Source organism: Drosophila serrata, unplaced genomic scaffold (genome assembly GCF_035046125.1).
Source record: "Drosophila serrata isolate PLE 108 unplaced genomic scaffold, ASM3504612v1 contig_272, whole genome shotgun sequence".
In the NCBI taxonomy this organism is placed as follows: Eukaryota; Metazoa; Arthropoda; class Insecta; order Diptera; family Drosophilidae; genus Drosophila; species Drosophila serrata.
In genome coordinates this window covers 10319713-10347706 of record NW_028257170.1, presented here as the reverse complement: position 1 = coordinate 10347706, position 27994 = coordinate 10319713, and the positions used below count along the sequence as shown (strand labels likewise).

General features: G+C 38.1%; 1 protein-coding gene across 2 annotated transcripts in view; it reads right to left on the bottom strand.

Annotated features, from left to right (window-relative positions):
* ko (Stork-head domain-containing protein knockout) overlaps positions 1 to 25858 on the bottom strand; it is a 41756-nt gene extending 15898 nt beyond the window's left edge. The window contains exons 1-3 of one of the 2 annotated variants that reach the window (XM_086833687.1): positions 25781 to 25857; positions 11337 to 11599; positions 10706 to 11039 (exon numbers count right to left, since the gene is read on the bottom strand). In XM_086833687.1, the coding sequence (XP_086689813.1) occupies positions 10706 to 10840 (135 nt within the window). In that variant the 5' untranslated portion in view covers positions 10841 to 11039; positions 11337 to 11599; positions 25781 to 25857. Of the gene's footprint in view, positions 1 to 10705; positions 11600 to 25780 lie in introns of both variants that reach the window. The other variant, XM_020960220.2, reaches the window with a different exon arrangement.
* Between the last annotated feature and the right edge of the window lie 2136 nt (positions 25859 to 27994).

The window sequence follows — 27994 nt, the reverse complement described above, 5'->3', positions numbered from 1 at the left end:
TTGTGGCTTTCTGTGTCGCTAATGAACATCATCCAGTTTGAGCGATCTGACCTTTTTCCCGATACCAGGGAGCGGGACAGGAACAGGGCTATGGCTATTGCTATTGCCATTTTCCTGTGGTCACTCCTTTTGGCTTTTAATGTCGCCCGGCCCGATGGGGTCTCTGGTATGTCTCTTATATAAGTTGGATGACTCTCTCTTCAAACGCCATCTCCAGCCATCTCCACTGGCATCTCCATCTCCACCTCCATCTATGCATTTATCCCCATGCGGAGCTGAGGTCCATTCCAGGCCCACCTTCCGCCTGAGGCTGCTCAATTAATGCATGAGAAGGCGAAGAAATTAACTCGTCATTGCCTGCCCGTCAGCGTTGGGCTTTAACTTGGCTTTTGCTTGGGCCTTAGCCATGGCTCTAACTTTGGCTTTTGCTTCGGCTGTCACGCGCCGCCAGATGGCGCTCATCGTACACTTGAAGAAATTTTTTGTGAGACCAAAAAATAATGCAGGAATAAAGAATGTTGGAGATCTTTTCCAGAATCTCTTGATATTTCTTCTTTGTAGAAGAGTCTTGATTTGTGTATCTAAATATAAAAACAAATAGCTAACCTTAGCAGAAATATTTCCTTAAAAATAGTTATAACCAATATAACTCTGAAAAAGTAGAGATTTCGAAAACAACTAGAATTTTCCCGCTTTGGTGCGTTGCTTAAATACTGTGAAGGGCAGATAATTTCCCAGACTCCCAAGTCAGGCCTTTGAGAACCATTGCTTTAGACTCTAATTTAATTGGTTTATTTAATAAAGTTGATTAGTTAAACATAAACTGTGACATTAACCAAAAACTACCCCTGATTTTGGGTAATAAATGTACAACTTTCTTTTACTTTTCAGACTCCCAGGAAAAATAGAATAAATAAAATAAATAATACTAAGCAGCTTAACACCTCATGAATTCAATACTTCATAATAGTACTCATTTATTTTCCCATAAAACACCTAAAAATGCATAGAATTTCTCTATGTGTAACTCATCCCCGTGGCCGAATCATAATTATAGTGCTGCATCATTGCAAGACACGAGACAAAATGCCAGAGACAATCATCAACAGCCTACTTATAGTCCCCGCTCTTAAAGTCTTTTCCATCGATCAAAGGGATCTGGTTTTGGAGCTGAGCTTCGAGGTGTTTCTGGTCGAAATGATGTTTGTGTTTGCTTCGGTTTCGTTTCTCGGAAGTACCTACTGGTAATGCAAAACTTTTAATAATCAAATCAAATGCTCACACCGACCTCTGTCGCGCGTATGAAAGTCATTTTCTCCTCGGGCGGAATTCGAATTTCAAAGTTTCGCTTTTATTTTGTATTTTTTTGGCTGCTCTTGATGTCGTTTCATGTCTCTGGGCTTTTATTTCATTTTATTTTTTATATTTTTGTTTCGGGTGGCGGCTTTCGTTTTGAGCCTTTTACTTAATTTCGTGTAATAGAAAACTAAACAACAAAACTCCCACAAAAGTAAGGCCGAGAGACAAAACTATCACCGCAATGTTGGATGAAGTGGGCCTTTTGAATCGAGGAGGCCTCATGTGGGGAGGTTGCTGCTGCTGCTGTTGCTGCAACAGTTGCTGCTGCTGCTGCTGCTGCTCTCATGTGTGCCGCATAAAAAGATAATAACAATATACAAACAAATGCGCAGTCAGGCAGCCCGTCAGCCGGAGATTGCCAACCGCTGCGGACTTGCGGCTTAATAGAGTTATGATGAAGTATAATAATCCTTGACCTTTCCACCAGCCAAACTCAACTCAACCACAGCAGCTCTTGGGCACAAGTCAAAACGTTTTTGCTTTTATTTTTGTATGCTTTGTATTTTGTATTTATTTTCCCCTGCCATTATTGTTTGGGGAACCCTTCATTTGACTTTAAAAGAGCCATTTAATTTCGCAAATGAAAATGAAATTGTTTCGCATTTCTCTTGGATCGTGAAAAACGGGGTTTTTTTCCTCAAAATATGACAGGGATTTATGTCAGTTAATGAGGCGGCGGCTTAAACTCTAATAAAACTATAAATACCATTTGTCAAACATTTTTCGACTATCTCGGGTCGAGGTCGTATTAAATTCAGAGGTTTTTATATAGTTTTCTTTAACTTCCACATAATTGGAAACGCCCAGTTTTGTAGCTGGAAAGTTTGTCCGTTTAAAAACCATAATTCCTAACCCTAATCTATGATTATAAATCGGTGGCTTTGGGGGTAATCTTGTCCATTTGGGAAGACGCTTAAATTAATTGTGTCTTTAAAGAAGCTATAAAGAAGAATTGCTTGAAAATACTGTAATAATTGATTAACTTTTAATAGAATGCTTTTTAAACGCTTCTGAGTTAAAAGTCCATCTTTGAAAATTATGATAGTTAATCAAAATTTAAGAAGATTTATGGGTAGCTTTATAAAAGGATATTAGAATTATTAATGCACCATAGCTTTGCTAATAAATAATGGATTTTTAATGGTATTGATGCTTTATTGTTTGTAATTAAGTCTCTAGAAGTACTTCCTCCGAGAATTACTATTTTGTTGATGTAATAAAAGCTCGGAAATAAAGACTGACTGTGTTAATTATAATAGTGCTTGCCACGTAATTTATTTAATCCTATTTCCCTCCGTTGATTACTTTCAGGATTACAATTGCTTCTAGCTTCGCTGCAAATGAAAATGCTCGTTTCCCATTATTTGAGGATTTCTCACGTCCCATAACTTGAACATGAGCTCCGGCCAGCTCCTTTGTTGCTCCTTATCCCTGTCATCATTGTTTATTTGGCTCTGACTCCAGTTCTGGCTCCGGCTCTGACTCTGGTCAAGTGCCAGACGGAGGTTGGGTCTATAAAACCCAGCGCCTGTCGGAAACTCCGACGAGCATAAATACAGGACGCGCGGTCCAATCAATGCGGCTCGTCCTGATAAGGATACAAATTGCATGGCCATGTCCGAGTGACGCCCACTTCCTCCTCCTCCTCCTCGTCTCTGAATTCCCAACCCCTCGAGCGGAATAAGATGTGCTCCCTGCACTTGGAATTCCAATGGGATGTGGGGTTGATCCGACCGACCGACCCCCTTTGGGTCGAGGGTTGCCTGCAGCCGGTTCAATGACCAGAAATCGACTACTCTTGGCTAAACATGCGATTTGTTTTATTAGTTTTCCTCGAGCAAAACACACATTACTGCAAATACAATAAAATACCAACAGCTGTTGGCAGAAACCCGGCCTTCTTGGCCTGCCAAACAGATCCCTGGGATTGTATGTGTCCTGGATATCTGGCCAGGCATCGCATCTGCAACTATTTCAACTTTTTGGCAGCCCACTGCGGTCGCTATTTTTGTTGCAATTAATAACAAAAATATCTAAAAACTTTCAACGAGCTCTACAGAACTGAACAAAAAACTCGCTTAGAGGGAAAAACTTTTGCAATTGCTTTTAGAACTTTTTTCGAAAAAGTCCAAAACTAAAAGGGAAAACAAATTAAATGCAACTCCCCGATAAAGCCTTAAATTGCTAAGTGAAATGGATTATTTTAAATATGAAAAAAGCTTGTTTTCACAAAGAATAAATTACTTTATTGAGTGAAAAATACAACAAAAAAGATATGTCTAACAAATGCAAAGAATTGAACCTGTTAAACGTGTGAAACAAAACAAGATCTGCATGCAGCATAAATACAACTCTTTGTCAGAGAGATCAGATCTAGTTCTTTGTGATCCATTTACATAAACACGGCCACGTCTGTGGTATATTTATGCCCCGGCATTTACATACGAATAATATATGTAACTTTTAAAGGTATATATCGGCTGTAAAAATCAGCACCTCAATTTAAAAACCGAAGCGTGAAAAGTCTATTAGAGGTTGACGTGGTGACGAAGGCCTCTGTCTAGGAGAACACTGTGGGAACAATCCGGTGTGTGCCTCCAAGCTCCCTCTCCCTGTCCCCTCCCAGGCCCATTCAATCTGGATTTTTTAAACTGCAGCACCTGTAGTTGGTTCTGTATATTTTTTGTGCCTTTTTTTGCCGTTGGAAAATCATTGTTAGTGCTGCTACCTTTTGTATTTCGGCGTTGAAGCTTCGCTGGCACTTGCTGAAATGTCTGGCCAGAATGGATATACGAATGGTGGTCTAGGGGGTCTATTTGGGGCCTTTGTACTTCGACTCCGGTGTCTGTCATTCACTTGCAGTGCTAGTTAAACACCACGAAACCGTATCCGTATCTATGAGTGTGTCTAGGCATTTAGCACGCAACCCATTTGCAGCATTCTGGCAAAAGGCATAGCTCTAGACCCGCCATTATACGACGCTTGTCATTCAATCAATCTGGCAAATCATGCGATAACTACTACTACTACTATATATATATATATTTATCCAGAAGATTGCCTGCGAAGTTTCGCAAACTGCAAATGGAACTGGCTGTCAAAGTTACTAATGAGAATTGGATTGCAAAAGGGGCTCACTGCCTGGGAGAAATACTTAAAGCCGGGCTTTAATTGCTTCAACTAACTTTATGGGTAATTAGCTTGAGTGAAAATTGAATTTAAGTTAGTTAGATTTGTAATCGTTTGAGAATTTACACACGGAAATGCATGCAATTTCATTGTGACTCAATCTGATCTTCTTTAGATTCGTTTTTGTTTAAAATGTGAATCAATGTGTGAAGGTTTTTGGGAAAATATTTATTAATATGTCTTAAACATGATGATTACTGAATTAGATTTACGAGTATTTTCTACTTATATATTCTAAATTAAATCGCCAGAGAACATATCTTAAAGAACTTTACTAGCTAAGTCTGCTTTTTAGCTCTAAACAATCTCCATCTATTCATTTTTGCTTTTTCCCATTAAATTGAAAGCTGTTTTAAAAAACAAAGTATACCAAAATTCGATTAAATGAACATATGAAACCTAAAACACACTTCCAATCATCAGTTCAATCAAGCGCTTACAAAAGGCTGTTAACAAAGCTAGTTGGTTTTCTTTTCGTTCAATCGTTTTCATCGCACTCGATTTCTGTATTTATTAAATTTAAATTACAATATGTGTTTGGCTTTCATATGGCCAATGTGGCCAAGTTCCCCATGAAATACGAAATAAGTGCAACTCCCAAATAAACATGATCCCGAGCAGACACGGCGCGAGGCATGAAGATTGAACTACAAGTACGTGGGGGCTCAATGTGTTGCGGGTTTTATGTTTTTGGCTGCTGTTTTTTCGTAGCTTTTTGCTTTTTTTGGTGCTGCAATCACAGCGTGACCGAAAACAAATAATAAATAAATAGAGCCGAAACGAGAGCTTCAACTTGAACTGAAGTCGGGAGCCCGAGTGTTTGCCACTGGACGCCAATGGCCCCCGGCGACCTTGTCGAGGCAAATGATGCAATCGGTGGCAGGTGGAGCCCACAGCCAGTGCTCGCTCCTCGTCCGTCCCAATGTTTGTCAATCAAATTAGTCGGCGATGATTGCAATCGAAATTAATGAAAAGCAATCATAAGGCGGCGCACGCCAGCCAATTAAACCCACAGACGACAAAAAGTAAATTTGCGCTTAAACGATTGCAGCATCGATTCGATTTCATTAAACCCAATCAAAGCAATTGACGAGGGAAGAAGGGGTTTAATAACAATTCAAATCTCTTCTCTTTTCTTTTCTCTCCTTTTGAGTGTGCGCCGCGTGCCGATAAATCAATTTGCTCAGCTCGGTTCAATTGGAGTTGAGTTGAGTCTACTCCATCTCCATCCAATCATTGTCTTTTCCTTTATTTCTCAGTGATTGTGCTGGAGTTCCGGAACTCTGGCCGGTGATTGTACCACTAAATCGATTCTGGAACTGGACTTTTGCAGGAAAAGAATCAGAGAATATGAGAGAGGAAATGTTTATTCAAGGAAATTATGAACGGCTTCAGGAACTGACTTTGAGAAAGAGTTCTGAACAAATACATAAATGCATTAAGAACGACTGCCTCTCCTCAAGAGTTTTAAAATACAATTCATTTATATTTGGTTCTTAAAATGTGTTGACAATAACCTCTATTATAACTTATGACTCTTTGGCCATGCTCGTGACTTTATTGTTTATTATTTATGATTTTCCACTTATGAACTCATATATTTTAATAAATATACAATGTCAAACAAAAGATGACAGTTGCAACATGTTGATTAATGATTTCAGTTGTAGCTCCTAAAGCCTGTGAAGGATATATCACATTGTGAGCCATCTCGAGTCAACCTTCCTTTCCCAATTTATTTCGTTTTAATAACGATCACAGGTTTACCTTCGTTCTAGTCGGATTAAACAATTCCGTTCCCAGACTCAAACAAACTTTCCATTTCGCGGTGATATTTCCAGAGCCAGTTTTTAGTTTCTGTTGCTTTTCAACAGTTTATGCTAGGTTTCTCTGGTTTTATTTTATGGATTTTATTATTATGGACCTGCCTTGCAAATCTCGAGTGCGGTTCTCAGGCTGCCAGAAGAAACTCCCGCGCTCTAGACATGACGCAATCCGTTCGCATCCGTTGAGCTATTTCAAAACTTGTTGCAGGCTTATTAATTTGGCTTTTGTCTTTCGGGCCAGGGGAGCACCGAAGGCACCAAAAGCACAACTAAAACAAGTTGATTTAGGTGAAGTCATTTGCGTGCAGCCAGACATTAAACACCGGGCAAACGAACACCGAACACCGAACTCTGAACACTGAACACGGCAACGGAAAACAGCAAAATAGTTCAGAGATCAGCTCGGGGCTTCCAGAGATCAGAGTTGGGAGTCAAGTCGGTCTTGGGTCGTCTGTTGTTAGTTGTTTGTTGCTGTTGGTCATTTTAGCACACTTTTAGAGAGCATTTAATACCCTAAAACATAAATCAGAAATTTGCAATAACTTGAACATATGAAGAGCAGAGAATAGCTTTGAATTAACTGCTTTAAATGCATATTTCATTGTCCAAACAGATCTTAATTAATAATCACTTGCTTGCTCGCATATTCTTCCACTATTTAGATAGAAGTATATTTAGAAAAAGAGTATTATATCTTCGTTTCGTTTTTCTACTTGTATTTGTTGTTTAGTTTAGTTCCAAAAGCCACGCCGCACGCCTGACAAATTTGCGCAAATAATAAAAACAGATTTTAAATGCCTGGAAATTGAGTCTGCCATTGCGGCCTTAAATCAGTTTCTCCACCTCAGACGAACTGACATTTAGAGCTTTACTGGGAAACTGGTAACGAGTGCATAGATCAGGGCTTAAATAAGAGAAACTTTATGGGTTTTGTCTATTTTCAGCACATTTATTTCTCCTACAGAAAAAAATAATATATTTCGTTTCAGTTTTAATTATATTATTGACACGATAACCATAAAGGAAGTTGAAATAAGCAAACTTTTGTTGATTTACATCTCTATTAACAGCTAAGCGGAACACATTTTACTTATTAAACCATTTCTAAATACTAGTTAAAGTTAATAGTAACTAAATATTTACATTTATTTTACGCTTTAGTGAGAAGCACATTTTAAAAGAAAGCTATACTTATTTACTGAAAAATTTCTAGGTACTACTGAAAGCTACAAAAAAACTAAATATTTATTATTAGTGAGAAGTTAACTTTTAAATATAAACAAAAGCTTCGTTTTCTTTAATTTACATTAATAAAGTATACAGAAATTACAACAGAACTTTTCTTCACCTTCTTTAAGAACTCAAGAGTTGTAGAAAAATGTCAAGGCTATCTTTTATTCTGCTTATAATGAGTTGTCATTCGATTTAATTTTTATAGTTATTGTGTATTTCTTTTTTATAGGCCCATTTGGCGAAAAATACAATATATACACAACTATACCTTCCCATTGTTATTCTTTAACCTTCCCCAATTTTGTATCGTAAGCGTTTCCCAGCAGTATAAAAAGTTTTTAAATTATGGCACGCCCTAAAACTTGAGTAACCACACCGGAAACTCTTGCTCCGTCGATATGGTCGATGGCTTCATATTTTATCTATTTTTTCTTTGAGAAGAAGACCCGCCCTAGGGAGTTATTTCCCTTTGGTTAATTCGAAGCGCCGGCACCTCAATCTACATACATATATAGTTCACACTTCATTGAGTTTGGAAATTTATGAGAAAATGCATTCGCTGCCCGAGAGGAATTCTTTCGATGCTCTTTCCATTCATCACTTGGCATTAGCATTTCCCCACCATTCATGCTTCACGCACTTCTCCGGTGGCACTGCCCTAAATTATGCCCATAGTTCATAGTTCTATTCGGGGCACGCTTTTCATGGGCTCTTATCTGGTGAATTTTACAGAAAATCCAGAGGCACGTAGTATTAATTAGCCCAGCTCGAACAGCACATCCGAAGTGGTCCGGAAAACCCGCTAAATGAATAACCGGCGATTGTTTTGTAATTTATGTGCGAGCTCCATACACACTCGAAAATAAAACTAAACAAACGTACGCCTCAAGGGAATGTTTATGCGACACTTTTTAGTATGCAAAATGCAAAGCAAATTGGCAAAATAACAGAAAAAAAAACACACAAAAACATAAAACAACACAAACGAGAACAACAGAAATTGAGCTTGACAAAAAAAATACAAATTATATGCGACGCAGTGTAATTGCGGGTCTGCCTTTTGAAGTTCCACACTTTTTGGCAGACCGGCAATTAAATTGAAATTAGCCTGCATTGTGAGGGTATTAAGTGATTCGTTGGGAGGTGTCGGTGACCATTGTCTCTCTGCTTCGACACATAAAATGGATCATTATGGGGGTACACCCATAGTGGGGTATTTTAGACTTGAAGATGTGTTGTCAACTTGGATAACTTTGATATTTGCTAATGTATTGATGCAATGGCACCTAATTTTATAAAGAAAATAAATGTTAAAATGATCTAAACATTCATTAACATCACATTTTTTAAATTTATTTCTTAGAACTCACAAAATGTTAATGATTTTCGACAGTCTTCCTTTGATTTACCTGCCCAAAGGCAATCACTAAACCGAAACCATTAGCATACCGACTTTTCCCTGATTTTTTTTTGTTGTGCTCATCATGGGTCTGACATCCGCGCAATTAACACTTCAAACTTGAACTTGTCCGGCCGGCAGTGACGTCACCTCTAGTGGCAATTTGTGCAATAAACAATGGCAAGAACAACAATAAAAAATCAGGCAGCAAATACAACGAATTAAAACACCAAAAAGCGAAAATCAACGGAAGCAACAGCAGCCTCCTCAACACAAAAGCACAGAATTCCATTTCATTTAAAATTTAAATTCAAAAACGAAGTGAATAAAATTCGATCGGCGAGGTTTTTGGGAGTTCCATGAACCCATAACTTTTAAATATGTACGAGTCTTTTTTCGGGGCATTATCTAGGGGCCAAAACAACGGCTTCCTGGCCAGAAACTTAGGCGACTTTTGGCTTCTTTTCGAAAGTCATCAATAACCGCGACGGCGGTGGCAATAAAGAAGCCCAACTTGCAGCTTAAATGGCAAACGTTGCAACTGTGCTGTGCCACAGGGGCAGGGTTTTGCCAATGCAATTGGTTGTTGCAACTCCGTGTCTAGTCTAGGTGACGCCTTTAGGGAAGGAACGGAGAACCCGGCAGCAACCTGTTAAGGGGGATTCTCGTTCGACGCTCGTTCCGAGCCATTTATTTTCATGGGAAGTGGTCGCGAATAAAGGAGCATAACGCCACCCATGCCAGCCCACTGCCATCTAACCCATTCGAGCCAAGTCGAAAAACCACCCCGGCGACCTTGAGCGGGAGTTACAGTCCATCGTCACCTCTCATCGTACCGTCTCTTTTTTTAGCCCGAGTATTGTCCTCTCGTTCCACCAGCCTCACGCACTTTTTGCAGTTCAAACTGGACAACCAGTTCGCAAACCAGTTTCCTTGCACATTAAAAGCAGAAGAAGCAAAAAACCATCGCGGGGGCCAACCACTGAGAGAAATGTCACCCAATAAGATGGTATTTTATTCTTGGATTTAAATTAAGATGTCTCAAAAGTCGAAAAGAAAGCTCTACTTAGGATGAAGGATCCAAAAAGTAAGGAATTATTATTAGAAATAGAGAAATATCAATAAAACACTTCAAATATATTTAAATGCAGGAATAGCTAAGCGAACATTTTAAAAGAGCAGCTTGAAATACATAAAATTAATTGGTTTAATTTTAAAGTTTAGAAACTCATAATTGATCAAATAAAATAATCAAGATAAATAAACTCTAGTCTGAAACATTTTTTTAAAGACCTAAAGAAGATTAGGATAAAATAGGATTATAGCATTCTAAAAACATTTAAGAAAACTACACTTTTTCATTAATATCAAGCTATCCTTGTTTTAATTAGGTACAAAGAACCATAATATAATTGTTTAGTATAAATTTTAAAGTCAGAGAGCTCGATCGTTTTAAATCCTAAACTATAACTTATTATTTGTTTAACTATTTAGTTATACAATTTCCATAACTTCTGCGTTCCTTTAGGTTGTAACTAATCCTTGCCAGAAGTCATGCTAATTTAAATTTACACTTGTTAATGTAAACCCTTTAAAAAAAACACTTTTTTGTATACCCCGTTTTCTTTGCGTGCATTGGCAATCGAATCGAATCTGCGATGCGGGCTCAAAACTCAAACGGGGACCGACGGGAACTCACCTGAAATATCATATATCCCGAGTCGTACATCCAAAAGTCCTCGGGCGTGTGGCCGGGCTTGGTCAGCTGAATGGCCAGGCAACGCTGCAAGATCAGACGGCAGCGCTGTGGACCACCGGGTGACTTGGTGCCCATTTCGTGGCAGTTTCGGTCGTTTTGGCTGCTTTTTTCTTGCTGGCCTCTCCGCTGGCTCTGGGCTCCTCGATACCCCGATTCCCCACCGGATTCACCGATTCCACTCGGTCTCTTGGCTTTCCCAGGTTCTTTTATCGTCTAAAAATAACGCCAAGTTGGGGGCTTAAGGATCTCTGTGTTCTTTTTTAATGGTCAAGCACTGAGCAGCAAAAAAAAAAATCAAATAAGAAGGTAAATACAAAGGCGCGATAAGAACGAAACCCGTCGTATGCGCAGAGTGTGTTTTATTCTTGTTGTTTTGCCATCGGACTTGGCCACATTTTGGATGGATTTTTGCACACTTTTATTTCGGCTTAATACTTTTCTTTGCTCAGCGGGCATTAACTTTTTCCAACGAACTTTGGCAGCCCTCTGGCAATTAGCAATAACTTTTTATCCCAGCAGCCGCGACGCCTGCGCGCAGGCACTCGAATACTCGAATACCCGAATCACTCACTACTCAGTACTTGGTACTCGATACTCGACGAGTACTCACTCTGCCTGGAGAGCGACCGCGAACCGAACCGACCGAGCCGAGCAGCGAAAAAAGATTGCTATGGCCGCACGACGCGAACGAACGGAAAATGTGCGGAAAACGAGATTCTGGCATTCGGGCCATTGCCGAATGCCGCCGAACGTTGCCGAAGTGCAGTGGATGGCGCTCTCTCCCACGCTGTGCTCGCTCTCTGAGAGTTTCCACTCCACCAGCTTCTTGGGGACCTGAAATGGCAGAAGCAAAGTCGTTGTAGAAGCGGCTTTAAAACCTTGATTATTGAATCAATTAGGTCTACCAAAAGATACGAAAACCTAACAAAATGCCAAAATATAAAAAAAAAAAATCACAAACTGGAGTTTAGGCTGCCGAGAGATCTTACAGATCGTAATCGTGTCGTCAGTCTGTCTGAGAGACAAACGGGGTCTGCTCCTAATAACATCATCACATCATCATCGGCGGTCGCATCATTATCATTAACCGTAAGCCGCATTTGGCAAATGTTGTTAAATTTTTATTTTTATAAATACAGTGAACTCTCTACAGTCTGAAGGTATATTTAATGTCAAAACTTTTGAAGTCACAAAGTTCAGTAAAAGAAAATATCTATACGTTATCAGTAGATGTTATTAAAGATTTATAACTTGGAGTATAGAAGTATTTTATTGGTATTTTTTTTGAGGAACTGACTTCTGCAACTGGTCTTTAAATAATATATTACCATGATTACACCAAGAAACAGATTTTATTTATAAATTTTAGCTACATAGGTATTTTTTAAATGTATATTTATGCAAAAATTAGGTTTCTTTTATTTTACAAAATAGTAATTACATTTTAAGATTCATAATTCTTTTAATTAATAAATTAAAACAAACAATATGTATAACTTATAACTTAAAAAATTAATAAAATTTGAAATAAAAAAGGTTTTAAAGTAAGCATCAGCTTCAATTTGGAAAATTGAGTCACCTTTTTTATTAAATTAATTAATTCAAATACGATTTTAACATAATTTTGCAATTTTTATTACAACTTAAAACCGTTAAGACACACACCATTTTGAGATGCTCTACTGTCAACCCTAAATGTAGCTCTTGTTTTTGCATCGACGACGAGTTACTTTTTTGGGGGGCCTTTTGTGCTTTTCAATCTTCAGGCAACGGCGCTTGGAAGAAGTCATTTCCTGCCCCAATTGCCGGATGTGCAAATGACTAAAAATGGGTTAATTAAAAACCATCATCTATGTATCTAGTGCTTGGATTTGGGACCGAGCAAAGTCAAGTCGCTGCTGTGTAATGTAATGTAGAACCCTTGGCCATGTGTCTGTCGTCTCAAAAATGGAACCCGGGGGCGGTCGCAGTCTAGGAAATGTCTGAATAGTCGCACATCCATAATTGCGTATACGCCATGTGCGCCGACTGTCAATCACAATTCTAATGCAAATGCGAATCCATTCGCTTTCCGTTCCGCACTGTCCAAATACATTAGGTGGAAATGCATGCCATGACAGTCCCTGCATTCGAAGCATTATCTGTAACTGTGCGTCAGTCGGTCGGAATTTGCATAAACAATTACGATTTAACGAAATTACGACGAGATAACTCGATTTTTATGGCCCTGAGAGATTTATTTTAATTTCCCGTCGACCAGTTCACCCGTGGCTCACTCCACATGCATTTGTGGCACATTCATCTTCCGAATTCGGTCAGAGCGCGCGCCACATTCATAACAAGAAAGTTTTTGGGGGGAAGACGACAGGGCCAAAAGTGAGATTCAGATTCGGTTTGTGGCCAATTAAATGGCTCCAGCGGTGAGATCATCGCCCACATAAACGCGTCTCTAAGATTTTTCAGTTACACGCAGCAAAAGCAAAGCCAGGTGATCGAAATTGAAATCTAAAAGGTAAATGTATCGGTTTTTATAAAGGTTTACTAAAGAAATTTGACAGAAATAGTTACCAAACTGTTCAACTTTATATACTTTTTGGTGAGAAATAATTATATTCATAAATTTCAGCCCTAAAATGAATCATTTAATTTTGATAGGTGTTGTATTTATATTTTGTATACATTTAAATCATAATTAAAATATTATGAAAGTATGAAAACGAATATAGTTTTTAAAGCAACGCTTTCCATAATCATTCTACATTTCTATCTTAGCTTGTTTTAATATTGTTTTTAACTTTTTCTTTACTATTAAAACCACTTGTTGGACAACTAATTTTTTGTTTCTGTGCAGATCAAGTGTCGCTCAGACGCAGACCCATAGATACTCACGCACACACAGTGGTTTCCCCCATCCCTTTTGGGCATTTTCTTTTTATTATTTATTTATTGCGGCTTGTATTTGTCGACCCATTAAGCGTCGGCCTTTTGTTAGAAAACACGTTTCTTCTGGCCACATTCCAAAAAATGAGAGAATTCGCCAGCAGCACTAACTCTCAACCTCCGTTCGCCGCCTTTTGTTTGTCTTACAAATCACAAACATTATGAATTGGTGAAACGCCTGGCCTAAGCTCAAAAGGTGCTAACAAAAATTAGCATAAATTATTATTAACAATTATAAGCGGCAGCCGCAGCAGCATGAGCTCGAGCTCCAACCAAACTAAAAGATTTGCCATGTTCTTTTGACACTCGGCCCCAGGCTCTCTGATTTTAAGCAGCTGCAAAAAATATGTCAGTTTCGGATTTGTTTTTCTATAACTCTTGAAGGGGTCTGTGGGAATAGTATACCTGTACCTGTCACTTGGCACTGGAATGTTTTTGGCAAGAAAGAATTGACAAGGGTATCCAGAGTCACCTTTCTTTTCTGGTTTCTATCGGTATTTTTTTCTGGTGGGTTCGTAACACTTGTCTAGCCGCAGGCCTTACTTATACTTGAAGGCTTTGCGGCTGTGATTCAGTAATTAAATTTGCACATAACCACGTTTGGAGAGTTTTATTTTTTTGGCCGAGAGCGTTCAAAACAATTGATGCTAAAGTCGAGTGGAACAAGTCCTTGACAGCTCACCTTGAACTTCAATTGAGGATCGTCATTATGCTTTCAGAATTGTGCGAAAACAAATCTATTACGTTTTATGCAATGACCATCATTGGTCGTGATCAACTTGAACTTTGATTTCCGGATTAACGAAAGTTTTATTAACGGATTCTGACGCAATCGAATGGAGGTTGTAGCCATGCCAAATTAGCGCCTTTCAAGTCCGTCTTAAACTTTTAAACGTCTTTAGTTGCCAAGGCCATAGGCCATAGGATATATTAATATTTTAGTTAAAAACCCCAAAATAAATGAATTATATCTTTAAGTATGTATTCCGTATTCCCTATTGAGAGATTAATAACTATGTAATGAAAGCAAACTACTTGTACATAATCATTTCCTAGTTTTTACACTTCTCATAACATTTTGTGGTGCCATAAATCGATTGGAATCCTTTTCTTCATTATAATGAGGAGTTATGCCGCCGATCGCCTACACTTACACTTACTCTTATTGTGTACTATGGTGTGCAATACACCCCCGCCGACAATATTTGACAGCTTACTTTCAATTGCGACATCTAGTTAGCGTAAATTTAAGAGCGAAATAAAACAACACGATCGCATCGAGTGGATCGAACGGCTCTGGATCGCTGGATGGATGGATGGATGAATAGCTTAATGAAGCAAGAGCCTGTTCCGCGGTTCGTGGCCCCAAGATTCCATGGTCTGTGGTCCATGGTCCGTGGTCACTCAACGCGATGCCAGGCTCTTGGCACCGATCCGATCCGATCCACCCGCAAAGCATCACCCAAAAATCCCCTCCGCCTGCCGCTTCATATTTCAGTTTTACGGTTCAACGACAACGACTCCTCGCACAGCTGGAGGTTTCTCGAGGAGATCTCGGGGAGCTAGAGAAGCTTTCCAAGCTGCCAAAGCTGGATGAGGAGCTGGAGCTGGAGCTGTCGGAGGAGGAGGCGGAGGTGGACAGCAGCTCCAATTGCCGCAATGTGGCAAAGCAATCGATTTAAGCGCCGCATAAATTGAAGCCGAGCTGCAACTTCGAGGAAAACCGAAAAGGTTCCTCCATGTTCAACATGATGAATTGTTTTCTTTGTCGACTTGTCGACTGTTGCGCCGCTTGTGGCAACTGGAAACTGCAAAACTGAAAACTGCCAACTAAAAAAGCCACAGAAAGAAAATCAATGTAACGAGGAATACTGATTTTTAAGTGAATGACTTAAATAAAATTCCAATATCTTTAGTTTTATATTTAGAATTGGATCTATTATATAGTTTATGGACTTTAAAAAGAATCTTTCGCTATAAATCTACTGTATATTTATATCACTTGGAATTTTTCTAGGTGTTGCAACTAGGAGATCGCTGAATGATGGAGTATAGTGGGCCTGGAGTAGGAGTAGGATCCAAAGAGCGGCTCAACAAAATTGCAAATTGTATCAAAAATTTAAATTTTCGCTTTCATTATGCGGCGGCACAGCTCGCCTGTGGAGCTCTCTGCTGCTAATAGACCAACTGCCAGCCATTGTGTTTCTTTTTCCAACTCTTTTCCCTAGTTTATATCTTTTCGTTTTTCAACGAGGCTTCGGCTTTTCCCTATTCAATTTTTGACAGGCGCGTTTTTACCCAAATAATGAGCTGCATTTGTGAAAAGGAGAAACGGGTAGAAATAGATAAAATGGATAACTTAAAGCGTTCAAATAATTTATTGTATTTCGAGTGCTTAATAAGTTTGCAATTACTAGACGATTCTTATGGGTACCACTCCTCGTATACGTGATGTGCATATGAAAACTTCACGAGTTAAGGAAAATAAATAATCATAATAAAGTTGAAAAAGGTCTAATGAAAAGAACAAGAACAGTGGTCTTTAGAAAGCAAAAAACTTATATTGCAGCTTAGTTATTAGAGTATTTCAATCGAGTTTAAAGTGTCCTGTGAACTGGTATAAAGGCATTATAATAATGTATGAATTAAATGAATTCTCTACCAAAGTAATTAAAATAATTTATAGTTTTTCGCTGGCTTAATGAGACTTTTCCTCCTTTTATAAAGCACATTTATTTGCAACTTCTCACTGGGCCCACCCGTCGTATACGTGATGTGAATATTTTTTTTTCGCTCAAGTGCTAGGCTGCAAAAACCAATGAATAATTATAAATCTGCTGCAGCAAAAGTAAAATGAGGAACCCAACATCAAGTTGGGATTGTGTGGAAATACCAAGGAGAGCGTCACGGCGAGAAATCCACAAAACACAAAAGCAAATTTGAGAAATGCCAAAGATGCCCGACGAAGCCAAGAAATGACATGCCCATGTGCTGCTCCACCACCACTACCACCACTACCTTCTCGCCGGATGGCATCTCTCGTGGTCGCGGAACGGGGTCCAGGCCACGGCGGAAGATGCAGATTGCAGGGGAGAAGGCGAAGCTGGAGAAGTGTCTGCCAGGCGGAGACATTGCGGCAGACAATGCAATAACACTAGTAATTTCGACTTTAATGGTATTAGACACTCCAATACTCTCTATAAAAATATTTTAAATTAAATAATAATCTTGTGTAAATTTAACTGTTTTTTTATAGTATTAACATTTACGTAACCATTAAATAACACAAATTAAAATGCTATAAATTAGGCCAAAAGACTTTAAATTAATTAATTTTGGTTAGCTGTCAGATTTGATGTTTCTCTTTTTAGTATGAACATAAAATTGATTTGTTAAATGACTTGAAATAGCAATATAAACTTAATTAGTAGTTAAATTCAGATGCTTTATTATTCAATATTATTTTATGTATACATTAACTAGAACTATTAATTAAATTAAGATCCTATTCAGAACCTTGCAACTGAAGTGACCCCACACTAATATACCCTTTGGCCATACTTCATTGACAATTGTCAACAGAAGCCGCTAACAATAACCGTTGATAACACCACCAGTTCAACCAGAAGAGGAGAGTCAGCTGAAGCGACAGCATCCACCACACACACACACACACACACGCAGTGCAGATATTCGTTACGCAAGCATGTAGTGCAGTGCATCTTCAATTTCAGCATTCTTTCACCAGTCCGCATAGCGCTCCACTCCACATCATCGGGTGCCTCCGTGAAAAACCCCCCTCAATCTCTGGAGCATTCATTCACATTGATTGCTCCGACTGAAATTCCGCGTGAAAGCAAACACTGAGCAACCAACCAACCAACCAACAGTCAACGGAGACAGAAACGAGCTACAAAAACCAACAAATAAAACCGAAAGGAAAAGCGCAGAAAAGTAATAAAATCAACTGAAATTGCTTAACACCCGGCATAAAGTGATAATGGTTGGATTTAATTTATTTATTTCGCTTGCAGCTGGGAATACCAGAAAGCGATTTACAGCATTTACTTACGAAACGGGGTTATCAAAATGGTTGTTTCATTAAAAGGTAGCTCTGCCTTAGGTTTTGATTGCATTACTGCATTAGTATTTAAAGAATAACCTGCTATTTAAGTTTATTAATCTAGTTTGTATCATGGAAATCAATAATAAAGGGAAGTTGAAATAGATTTAGGATCTAAAATAATAAAAATTTCTTTTTACTCATTAATGAAAAAATGAAGTAACTTCGAGAAGTCGAAGTTTGTATATCCTTCCAATTAGATCATGGGTTCAACTGTACAATAAATCATAACTAATGCATTAATCTCATTTTTTTTTTTGGCTTTTATTAGGATACTCGCATATTGGGCTTTAATTTTTAATAAATTAACACTGTTTTTTCAATATTACCTTTTACAAAATTAAAAAAAAAATTCAGTATCATTTTTGCATTTTACGTTAATCAAATTTCATAACTAAGCCAAAAATTCATTAATTTCAAATCGTATTATAGGGCTAAACAATCTTCATACTGAGTTTTAAATTTAAAAAAAAACTCCAATTTTTCTTAAATTTCCACAATGTATCCCCTTATACAATTTTAAAACATTTCGAAAATAATGTTTTTCTTAGCAAACATGGCTAGATTGACACTGCTACTGCTACATTGATACTGATCAATAATATATACGGTCTATATGGTTGGAAATGACTCCTTCTTTATGTTCCAAGGTTCTCACTGAAATTTTAATACCTTCGAGGGTACAATAACAACATTTTATTAAACTTAAATTTCCCCAAATTAAATATTGCTCATTGACTGATATTTGATACTCGCATTTTTTGTGTGTTAATGCAATTTGATCGGCATTTTGGTCTCGGTTGGCTTCCCATTAATCCTGGCCCACAACGCCGTCTTCCTCGTGTTGTTGTTAGTATTATTATTATTATTTTTTTGTGTTGCCGGTGGTTGTGCGCAAGTTTTGTCTTTTTCCTTGTCTCGTTTGTCAGACATTTGACAGTTGTTTGTTATTTTTGCACGTTGACTTTTCTCCGCCGATGATGTCTGTCCCTGTCTCTGTGTGTGTCATGTGTCTGTGGCATATTTTCCATTTTCCCCCATTTTCCTTGCCCCCACAGAGGTTGCCTAACAGACGCCCACCGAACACAGAAAGAAAACTGAGATCATTGGTAATTTGATCTAATAAAGATTGCTATTTAATATAAAGTCACTATTATTATACTTCTTTAAGGAAACTTTTAAAAGTTGAAATTTACTAAGCAGAATTTTTCTGGCAAGTTCTTAATGTTAAATTTTTATGAACTTTTAGTTAGATGAATTATTTTATATTATATTTTTTACTCTGCATTAACGTCCCTCTCCCTCTGTTGCCACTTCATGGATTTCAATTTTTATGGCAAGTCAAATTTTCGGCCTGCTGCATTTATTGCCATTTTCGTAGTGATCGCTTGTGCCTGCGTGTGTGTGTGTGTGTGTGTGTGTGTGTTTGTGTCGAGGAAGTTGGAATTTGCATAGAAAAATGGAAATTAACAAGACCATTTGACTGGCTGTCCATCTGAGCCCGGCTCTGGCTCTGGCTCTAAACTCCTTCTCTGTCCCGGCTCTCAGGTAACTTCCCGTCCTGCTCCAGTGTCCTGTTCGTACATATGTCCGTGTCTATATTTAGCTTTATGTAAACATGTTTGACCAACTGAACTGACTGAATGACTGACTGCCTCAGTTGGGAGGCGACTCCAGCCCCATCTCATTTCGCCAGTGATGTAATCTTTGTAATGCATGCGACAAAACTTTCATCTCGAATTGCAAAATCCACGCAATGCAAAAATAAGTAATAAAATCAACAATTCGAAACAAAAGATCACCAAAGATTGGCTTACACTGTTTGAATAATAATTAATAAATAATAATTAATTCGCAAGAGGTATTCCCCAGAGGCTTTACATAAACCTCAGTTGTTGTTTTTAGGTTGTTTATTTCATAATTTAATATGTAGGTATTATTTGTGTTTCGCTTGGGATCTCAATCTGTGGCTTAAACAGCAGCTGAGGTGAAATTTCAGGCAGTTGAGACGTGTTTTGCTTTTTGGCGATGTTTCCCACGTGACCTCGAAGACAAACCTCACGTACAAGGATTTCTTTTTCGACTTCTGCGCGGGGGGAGGGGGACTCTAACCTACACCACTTATATAAGTAAGTATTTAAGTATCTTGTATCGTGGAAAGTGAAAATTGATGCATGCATCGTCATCGTCATCGCCATCGCCATCGAAATCGGTTTCCTTATGGATTCCAATATTTTTATAATCCAGTCACGGAAATTCGTTTAATCGAAACATTTGCGATAGTCAAAAATTGCGGAGATCTCTCTTTAAACAGAAATCAAATTGAAGTCCTCCTTATTTGCTGAACACAAACGGAAGCTGCAGTGCCGAATGATGTCATAATCAAATAGCTCAAAAAGGGCACAAGTTCAAAGGAAGCACTGTGCAAATGAATTCCAGCTAGTGACGAAAGCTCTGCACTTGGAAAAATATTTTAATTTCTTTGTTAATTGGTTGAAATGGGTATAAAATATATCTCTTAAAGTCCAATACGGGAATCTTTATTTAACAATTATTTAATATTTAAAAATAAATAAAGTAGTCCAACTATGTAGTGACGAAAGCACACATTTATTATTACACTTAATGCTGATTTATACAAACACTTTGAGAGCTTGTATTTCGTATTATTTAATTTATTGAATTCACGAAATAAAAATTAATTATTTAGAGTACTTTCGTTACTAGAGCAAAACTTCACTTATTCTCTTTTTTTTAAGCTAATCAAAAACTAAAAGCAAATGCGCCAAATTGATGCACAAACCCGAAAGAGAGCCATAGAAACTAGCTCCTAGTTAGATGGAAAATCGACCAGAGGGTGTCGTTGGAGGGGAAGGAGTCACTAGCGGAGCACGACCATTTTAAACAGGCTTTTCACTGGCCAGGAGGATACAGCGGGGAAATACAGGAGGCAGCAGTCAAAATGGACAGCAAATACAGTAATTAGATCACAAAACAGACAGTCGAAAAAAAAACAGAGGAAAGGGGCAACGGGATAGTGGCAAAAAGAGAAGTTGGAACGTGACCGAAGAGAAGGAAGCAAATAAAATAAAGTGAGAAGTCGAATAGCAAACACATTGCAGGTCAAGACTTTAGGTTGCACTTCATTTAGAGTTTATATATATTTTTAAAGATTTATTTCGAGTTCTTAATTACCTTTAAATATTTAATTATATTTTCATTTGAAAAGTAAAAGTATTTTAAATAGAGAGCTTTATTAGTATGGTAAGGAAAAGTAAACCAGTTAATATGCTGTTTATGTGCGTCCTTAAAAATTGATTTTCTCATTTATTTTCATCAATTGCATTGAGCTCTTATATAAACTACCAAAAATTAATTAAAGTTTATTGATATAATCCATGTGTAATAACCTAATTAAGGTATATTAGCTATGCTATTTAAATTAAGAGTCTTATTTAATTGAAAATAACCAAGATAATTAGTTTCCTTTTACCTTGTAAGGCTAATACCATTTGGCAGCGTAACTCACAGTAACGAAGCAGAAATCTCACTTCCTGCCAAGGAAAAATATATAAGAAGCATAAAAACAAAACCGAGTTGCATGTGAGGCAGCTTCCTAATCGACAACAATAAAAACAAAATCAAAACACAATGGACACATTCGTGTGTGCGAAAAAAAAACACACACACACACTAAACTAAACTAAACTAAACTCAATTACTCAACAAACATAGTAACCTAGTTCATAAAAAGCAACTGCAACAAATGCTGTTAACAGCGGTGGCCAACAAGAAAAGCAACAAATTCATTTTCGCCTTTGTTGTTATTTTTGTTAAATGCTTTTTTTTTCCTAGCTTTTTATTGTTGTTGTTTTGTTACTGCTTTCCACGGAGAAAAGTCCTTCAAGCGTGACAATCACATGGAACAAACGCCGCTGTTGCTGTTGCTGATTTATCGTTTTCATTTTGCAGAGCTTGTTGGATGTTGTAAAAGGAAATGTCAATTCTGTTGCTGCTGCTGCCCGCTTGCCAAACAATACTGGCCAAATATAAAAAAAAGAAACCGAAAATAGTGGTAGATACGAGGCAGGAACTGCCAAAGGGGCCATCATCATGCACCCACTAATGTAAGGCATATAACAAATTTCGTTGTTGGCCAACTTGGCTACTTGAAAAAAACACATAGAATATCGTGTCTGGCCGCTTGGCAGTTGGCCGAAGGGCGCACTTCAAAAATATGATTTACATTTGGCAAGTAGGCTAAATATATACAAACTCTAAGAGGTTACAAAATGCATTAAAGTTTAATTTTTATAAGATTTACAGAAACTTATTTTGTAAAGTTTTAGCTCTAACAACTCCTCAAATCAAGAAAAATATACATCATAATTATTGTATTATATTTTTCTCTATTTTTAATCACCTAACAAAACCAGAAATCAACACCATAATTTTTTCAAGTGGAAGCAGCGAGCCTGAAATCAGATTTGGAGATTCTTGGACGCCCTTCGTGGAGACTTTCTCCTTCCTTCCAACGAGTGGAAACGAGGCACAGTCTCCTTGCGTGATGTCCAGCAATGTGCCCAATCCTGTTTGGAAGCCCCTCTTCGCAGAGCTCCCTGAAGTGGTTTGAGGTGGTTCGGTTTTCTTTTCTTTTCTTGTTGCTTTTTTTTTACCATGCCAGAATTTGTTAGTTTAAGAAGAACAACAGGAAAGCCAAGAATCACCGCGGAGAATGCGCAGAGGCGGAGAAGACACAAAGCAAAGCGCCGTTCCAGCCTGGGAATGGGAATGGGAATGGGAATGGAAGAGGGAAGCCATGGTTCTGGAATACATGGACCTGGAAGCTTGGGACCCCAAGCTCTTCGGGGATCGTGAGTCAGCAGAGTTTTTTGGCAACAAAATCTGCTAAGAATATATAAGGCCCAATGATGATTTATTGTTTGGCTTATTAGAACGAGAGGGAGAACTGCTAGGACGGCGATAGGAGATCGCTTTCATGCCGGGGATTTATGCTGTTGACTTTTGGGAGCCGCAAACCGTGTCTTATATTGGAGCTTAGTGACTCACCTCCGGCTAGAACTTTTCACATTATTCTCTTTTTTTCTTCATTTGTGGGTACACAAGAAATATGTAAGTGGGTACATTTTAGCACATTAACTTGGCAGGGATCTTGTGAGAGTTCGAAGCTGCCATTAGTTTATACCAACAGGTTTTTTGTTCAAAAGAAAACATGCTAAATTATGCAAATTATGAACAGCAATTGTTCGTTAATGGATCATGTTTACGCACTGCATAACAAATTAGAAACCATTAAAGAAAAACATTAGCTAACAGTTTATGTAATCTAATCTAAGGGTAAACATAATTAATTATCTTGCAAATTATGAGCAACGGTTTCATAATTGATCATTTGAAGTATCTAAAGTGATGTATATAAATGATAGTCTTTCGCAAATTACACATTATCTTCAATAACATTTGTCTTGGAGATTGGATATTGCTATTGAATTAAAGGACATTCAATAAATTTAAATTCCCCATTCGAATTATTCCAAATATTTTTAGATTCTGAATAGATTGTAAGAGCGCGAATCGTTTGCCCCCGGACCTTAGTCTCTGTCTGTGTCTCACTCTTGGCCTTCCGCTGGCTTTCTTGGAAACGCGCTCTTGATCGGATTCCGATTCCAATTCGGGCTCGCATTCAATAACAGATTTATGCATTGGCCATGGCAATCTAATACGAGCCACAATAAAAGCTTGAATATGGCCATTTGGCAACACGTCAACAGCAGCGGCAACAACAACCAGAGCCAAGGCAATGAACGAAACGTGCCAACGTCTAAAGATCGCTGATAACTCCGAATCGAGGGAGTTATAGCCACATTTCGGGTGTTTAGGGGGGTCGAGTGGAGGACCATTGGATCCAGACTATGCAAAGAAAGTTTTATTTTTGTTTTTTGCCGCAGGACACACAATTGCCACACAGTTGGACCTGACCACAGCTTCCAAATCATTTATGTGGGGGAAAAAAAGCTTATAAACGATAACCGTGATCAAACAATTAGGAACTCTCTCCCTTCGAACTTCCAGTCTGCAATAGCTTTCCAATTCGCTTCTCAAACTTATGAATAATTTACAAGTAATTAGTTGAGATTTACGATTATTCAAATAAGCATCTTAGATGCACGTTGCAGAAAATCCCAAAAAAAATGTATGAGTTTTAATTTATCCTGTATTCCTACGAAAATTAGCCGCTCTCCTCTGAAACATTGGTCCTTCGAAACGGATCTCTTTTTCTTCCTGCAGCATTGGTGGTTAAAAACCATACAAGACTTGAAGTTTAAGTAAATAAATTGAGCTTACATCGAATACAATTTAAGAAAAATTCTTTACATATTTTATTTAATTTTCTGTTCTCCTTATAATGAATACTATTTCTTGTTACATGGTAAATTGTCTTTACATTTTAATGTATAAAATCTATTAAGACAGCTATCCTTGCCTTTGCCCACTGCCCACACATTTGCTATTGTTTAGTAAATAAATCAAAACTATCTTATAAAGTCGTATTTTCTATACTGCTTAACATTACATATTTATTTCTCTCCTTATTTTTCATCATTAGTCTTCAGTTTCCATTCAACTTATTCTGCAATCGAATCCTAAGCGGTTGTAAATATTCATAACTCAGAAGCACCTGAAGGCTGTCTTAATCAAAAAATCCTCAAACTGGATTTTTTTCGAACCCTGGTTATATTTTCCGCGCAGAGAAACTTTTCAGAAAATCTGCATATAAGCTGCAGTAGCTACTGCCTACTGTGAATGAGCACCGATCGTGGGCAGCGGAAAATCAGCAGCCGGTGGAAAATTCAGGTGACCAAAGAGAGGGGCGGGAAAAGCGGAGAGGGACTTAGCCAGGCTGCCGCATTTGGTTGACGATTTTTATGGCTGGTTTTTTTTCATGGTGTTTGTCTTAACGGTTATTTCTCCTTAGTTTTTTGTTGTTTTTGGTTGTTGACTGCCATTAGCAATTAATAGTCGGCACGAGAAATTTGCATTGCAAAAGGAAAGTGACAAAAACAAAAAAGAGACGACAAAGTAAAAATATGTATATATGGCCAGTAGCGATCAGCGATCACAGATCACAAATCACAGATATGCAAGGATGCTGGATGCTGGAAGCTGGGTGTTCGTTCGGTTGGCTAATTGTTATGTATGTAGGGTATATTTCACGCCGCCGAAAAAAAGTGATAGTGAGTAAGAGTGAGAGTGAGAGTGACACCTGTTGCACCTCTAGATGCGTGACCGAGGTGCGTGCGATTGCTGGCCATCAGGCATCAATCCTCGGGCTCATCGGGTTCAATTTGATTCACCTGCCGCAGCCTCACTGCCACTGCCACTGCCACTCGATCGATCGATCTCTTGCGGGGCAGACGCATTAAGTTTCATGTGCCGTCATTATTTTAAATTATGCACACGAGCGAAACTCGAAAACTCAAACGAGACTCGGCATAAGTCAAAAACTTCATTTGCATATAAGCACACTGTGTGTATTGTGTTGTGATTGTGGAAAATTGTTCAACACTTTTGGCTCTCTGTCTCTTTCTGGACTTCAATTTGATGTATTGTGTGGCCACAGGTTGATGATTTCATTAGTTCCCGGGGAGCGAGAGCAGCTGCTGCTCGGTGCTCGGTGCTATAACGAGGCGAAATTAAAAAACGGTATTTATAGGTACCTTGAGTATCTCGAAGATACATTCGTCACGAGAGATGGGAGTGAATTACACAGTATTATATAAGGCAAGACCCCTTAAATAAACCACTTTCACTAAGATCAGAAAGTACTAAAAGTTGAATTAATATCAAGAACAATATCATAATATTCAAGATCTTATAGTTCATAAATGTATAAATTTTAAAAGGTAATAATTTATTTTCTATATACTTACAGAGATACACTGCAAAGCCTTTATATCAATTCAAAAAGAAATAAAGTTAGAGTTCACTGGGAGTTTCCATTTGTTATCTGAAATTTTAAAATATAAACAGTTTGATTAGTATAAGAGGCTTGCTAATATATTACAGTAAAACATCTACCTAAAACACCTTAAAATAAATTAAACAGCAATTCCAATAGATTATTGCAATAATTGATTGGCACCTCTCTTTCCCCTGGATAAATATTTACACCGGAATGGATCTTTGCGGTTAGCCGGGCTATATATCCATCGTAAAAACGATGTAAATCAGATCAAATGGATGTGCCACCTCGTCGGGTAGACCAAACACACATTTCTCATTCAACAGAAATACACGCCCACAAAAACTCCCACTTCGTTAGAAACTATTTCCACCCGCTGATGACACATTACTGTCACTCAGCGTTATGAGCTAAATTTATTGATGCAGCCCGGCGGTTTCCCGACTTTCCCCCCCTCCCCGCCTTTCAATTTTCTCCTTAGCCCAAAAGAATGTTTAATGTTTTCTTCGTGTCAGCGCATGCCAAAAAGTATTTTTTCAAGAGGCCTCCTCCTTATTGCATGGGGAAATGTCACGGGGATCTTTGGCTCTGCGACGACTTTCCACCATGTGCAGGGGGGGGGGGGAGGAAAATCTCATTTGTGCAGCGCGGAGAATGAAAAACAAGACCGGAGAAAAAGACTCATTTCGTAATGATGTTGCCAGGAAAATGAAGGAAAAAAACACACATGACCAAAGAAGCTGAAATAAAAACAAGCGATAAAGGAAGATATTTTTGTTTTTAAACCGCATGTTGTATACCCTAGGAGAAAGGTGATAAATATATATTGACAGCATACATTTTGTGACTAAGACAAATACCTATTAAAACTATTTTGATTAGAAAATATATTCTGTAAAGAACAGAAATATCTCACTCACTACAAAAAGTAATAATACTCTATGGTTAGGGTATGCAGAAAAAAGCAAAATCGCTGACATCTTTGCTAACTAAAAACACACACTAAAATAGCGAAACGCTGGGCGACAGACAGGGAAAAGCCCCTAGTAATTTATAGGAGAATTCCTTTGGAATTTATGTGCGGAATCATGACATAAATTAACCAGCCAAGTGTGGAGCGGCTTGCGTGCTAAAGTGGTGCGGTGGTGCGGTGCTTCGGTGGGTTAGTGGTGCAAATTGGGCTGATGCAACCGCCCGCGCAGGTATTTAGTTGAATTATCATAATTATTTGTAATTATTCAACATTTTGTTAAGCGAATGTAACTAATCGTTTTTTTTTCTTGTAACTTTCGTATCTTCTTCTTCAGCTTTCTTCGCTCTTCTCACTTTCTTCCAGTCACTGAAGGCTTCTCTACCTCTACCTCTGCCTCTGCCGTAATCATTTAGTTCGAAATCAAGTTTTGTTTTTAATTTTATGTAATTGCCGCTTAATCACAGAGCAATTAAAATGCAACGCAAGTTTCGGGGGCGTCCAAAGTTTCTGAAGCGTTTCGAGATTTGTCTCGGATTGGATTCGTATTTTTATTTTTATATTTTTTGTTTCTTTTTTGGCCTTTTGGCTTTTCCATTTCCATGGCGTGCCATGGATAATGGGGTCAAGAGCTTCGCCAAGGAGCAACCGCCAGGTTGGGTCTGTTTCTGCTGCTGCAACGGTTTTTCCGGCTCCATCGATGAGGCTGCATTGCGTAATCATTCATAATTCGCTGTCCACTTGGCTGTCCACTTCAGTTGCACATTTTGTCCGTCCCGCTCACACGCTCTCCGCCGATCAAGTGCATATAATTATCCGATTTATACTCTATATATATAAGGGCAAGGTACACGGAGGCCGTAGGTTAATATTATGCAGTATTCTGGGAAATTCTTGACTTTTCATAAAACTTATGGTTCCATCTAGTTTTATTTCGTTTTATATAGTATTTTTTCTTAATTCTTTGAATATTTTTATCATATTCTTACACCTGTAACTGTTAAATTTTAATATTTGTTTAATTTGTTTGAATAATTGTATATATTGGTTTATAGAGTACTTTAAGAACAGCTTTTGGAAAATATTAAGTATACGCAGTGTGTTCAAGATAGTCTTAAATTAATCTGACCAAACAATGGTTAATTTTTCGCAACTACAATTTAGTTAGTAATATATATTTATCTTTCCTGAGCTGGTATTAATTATTAAATT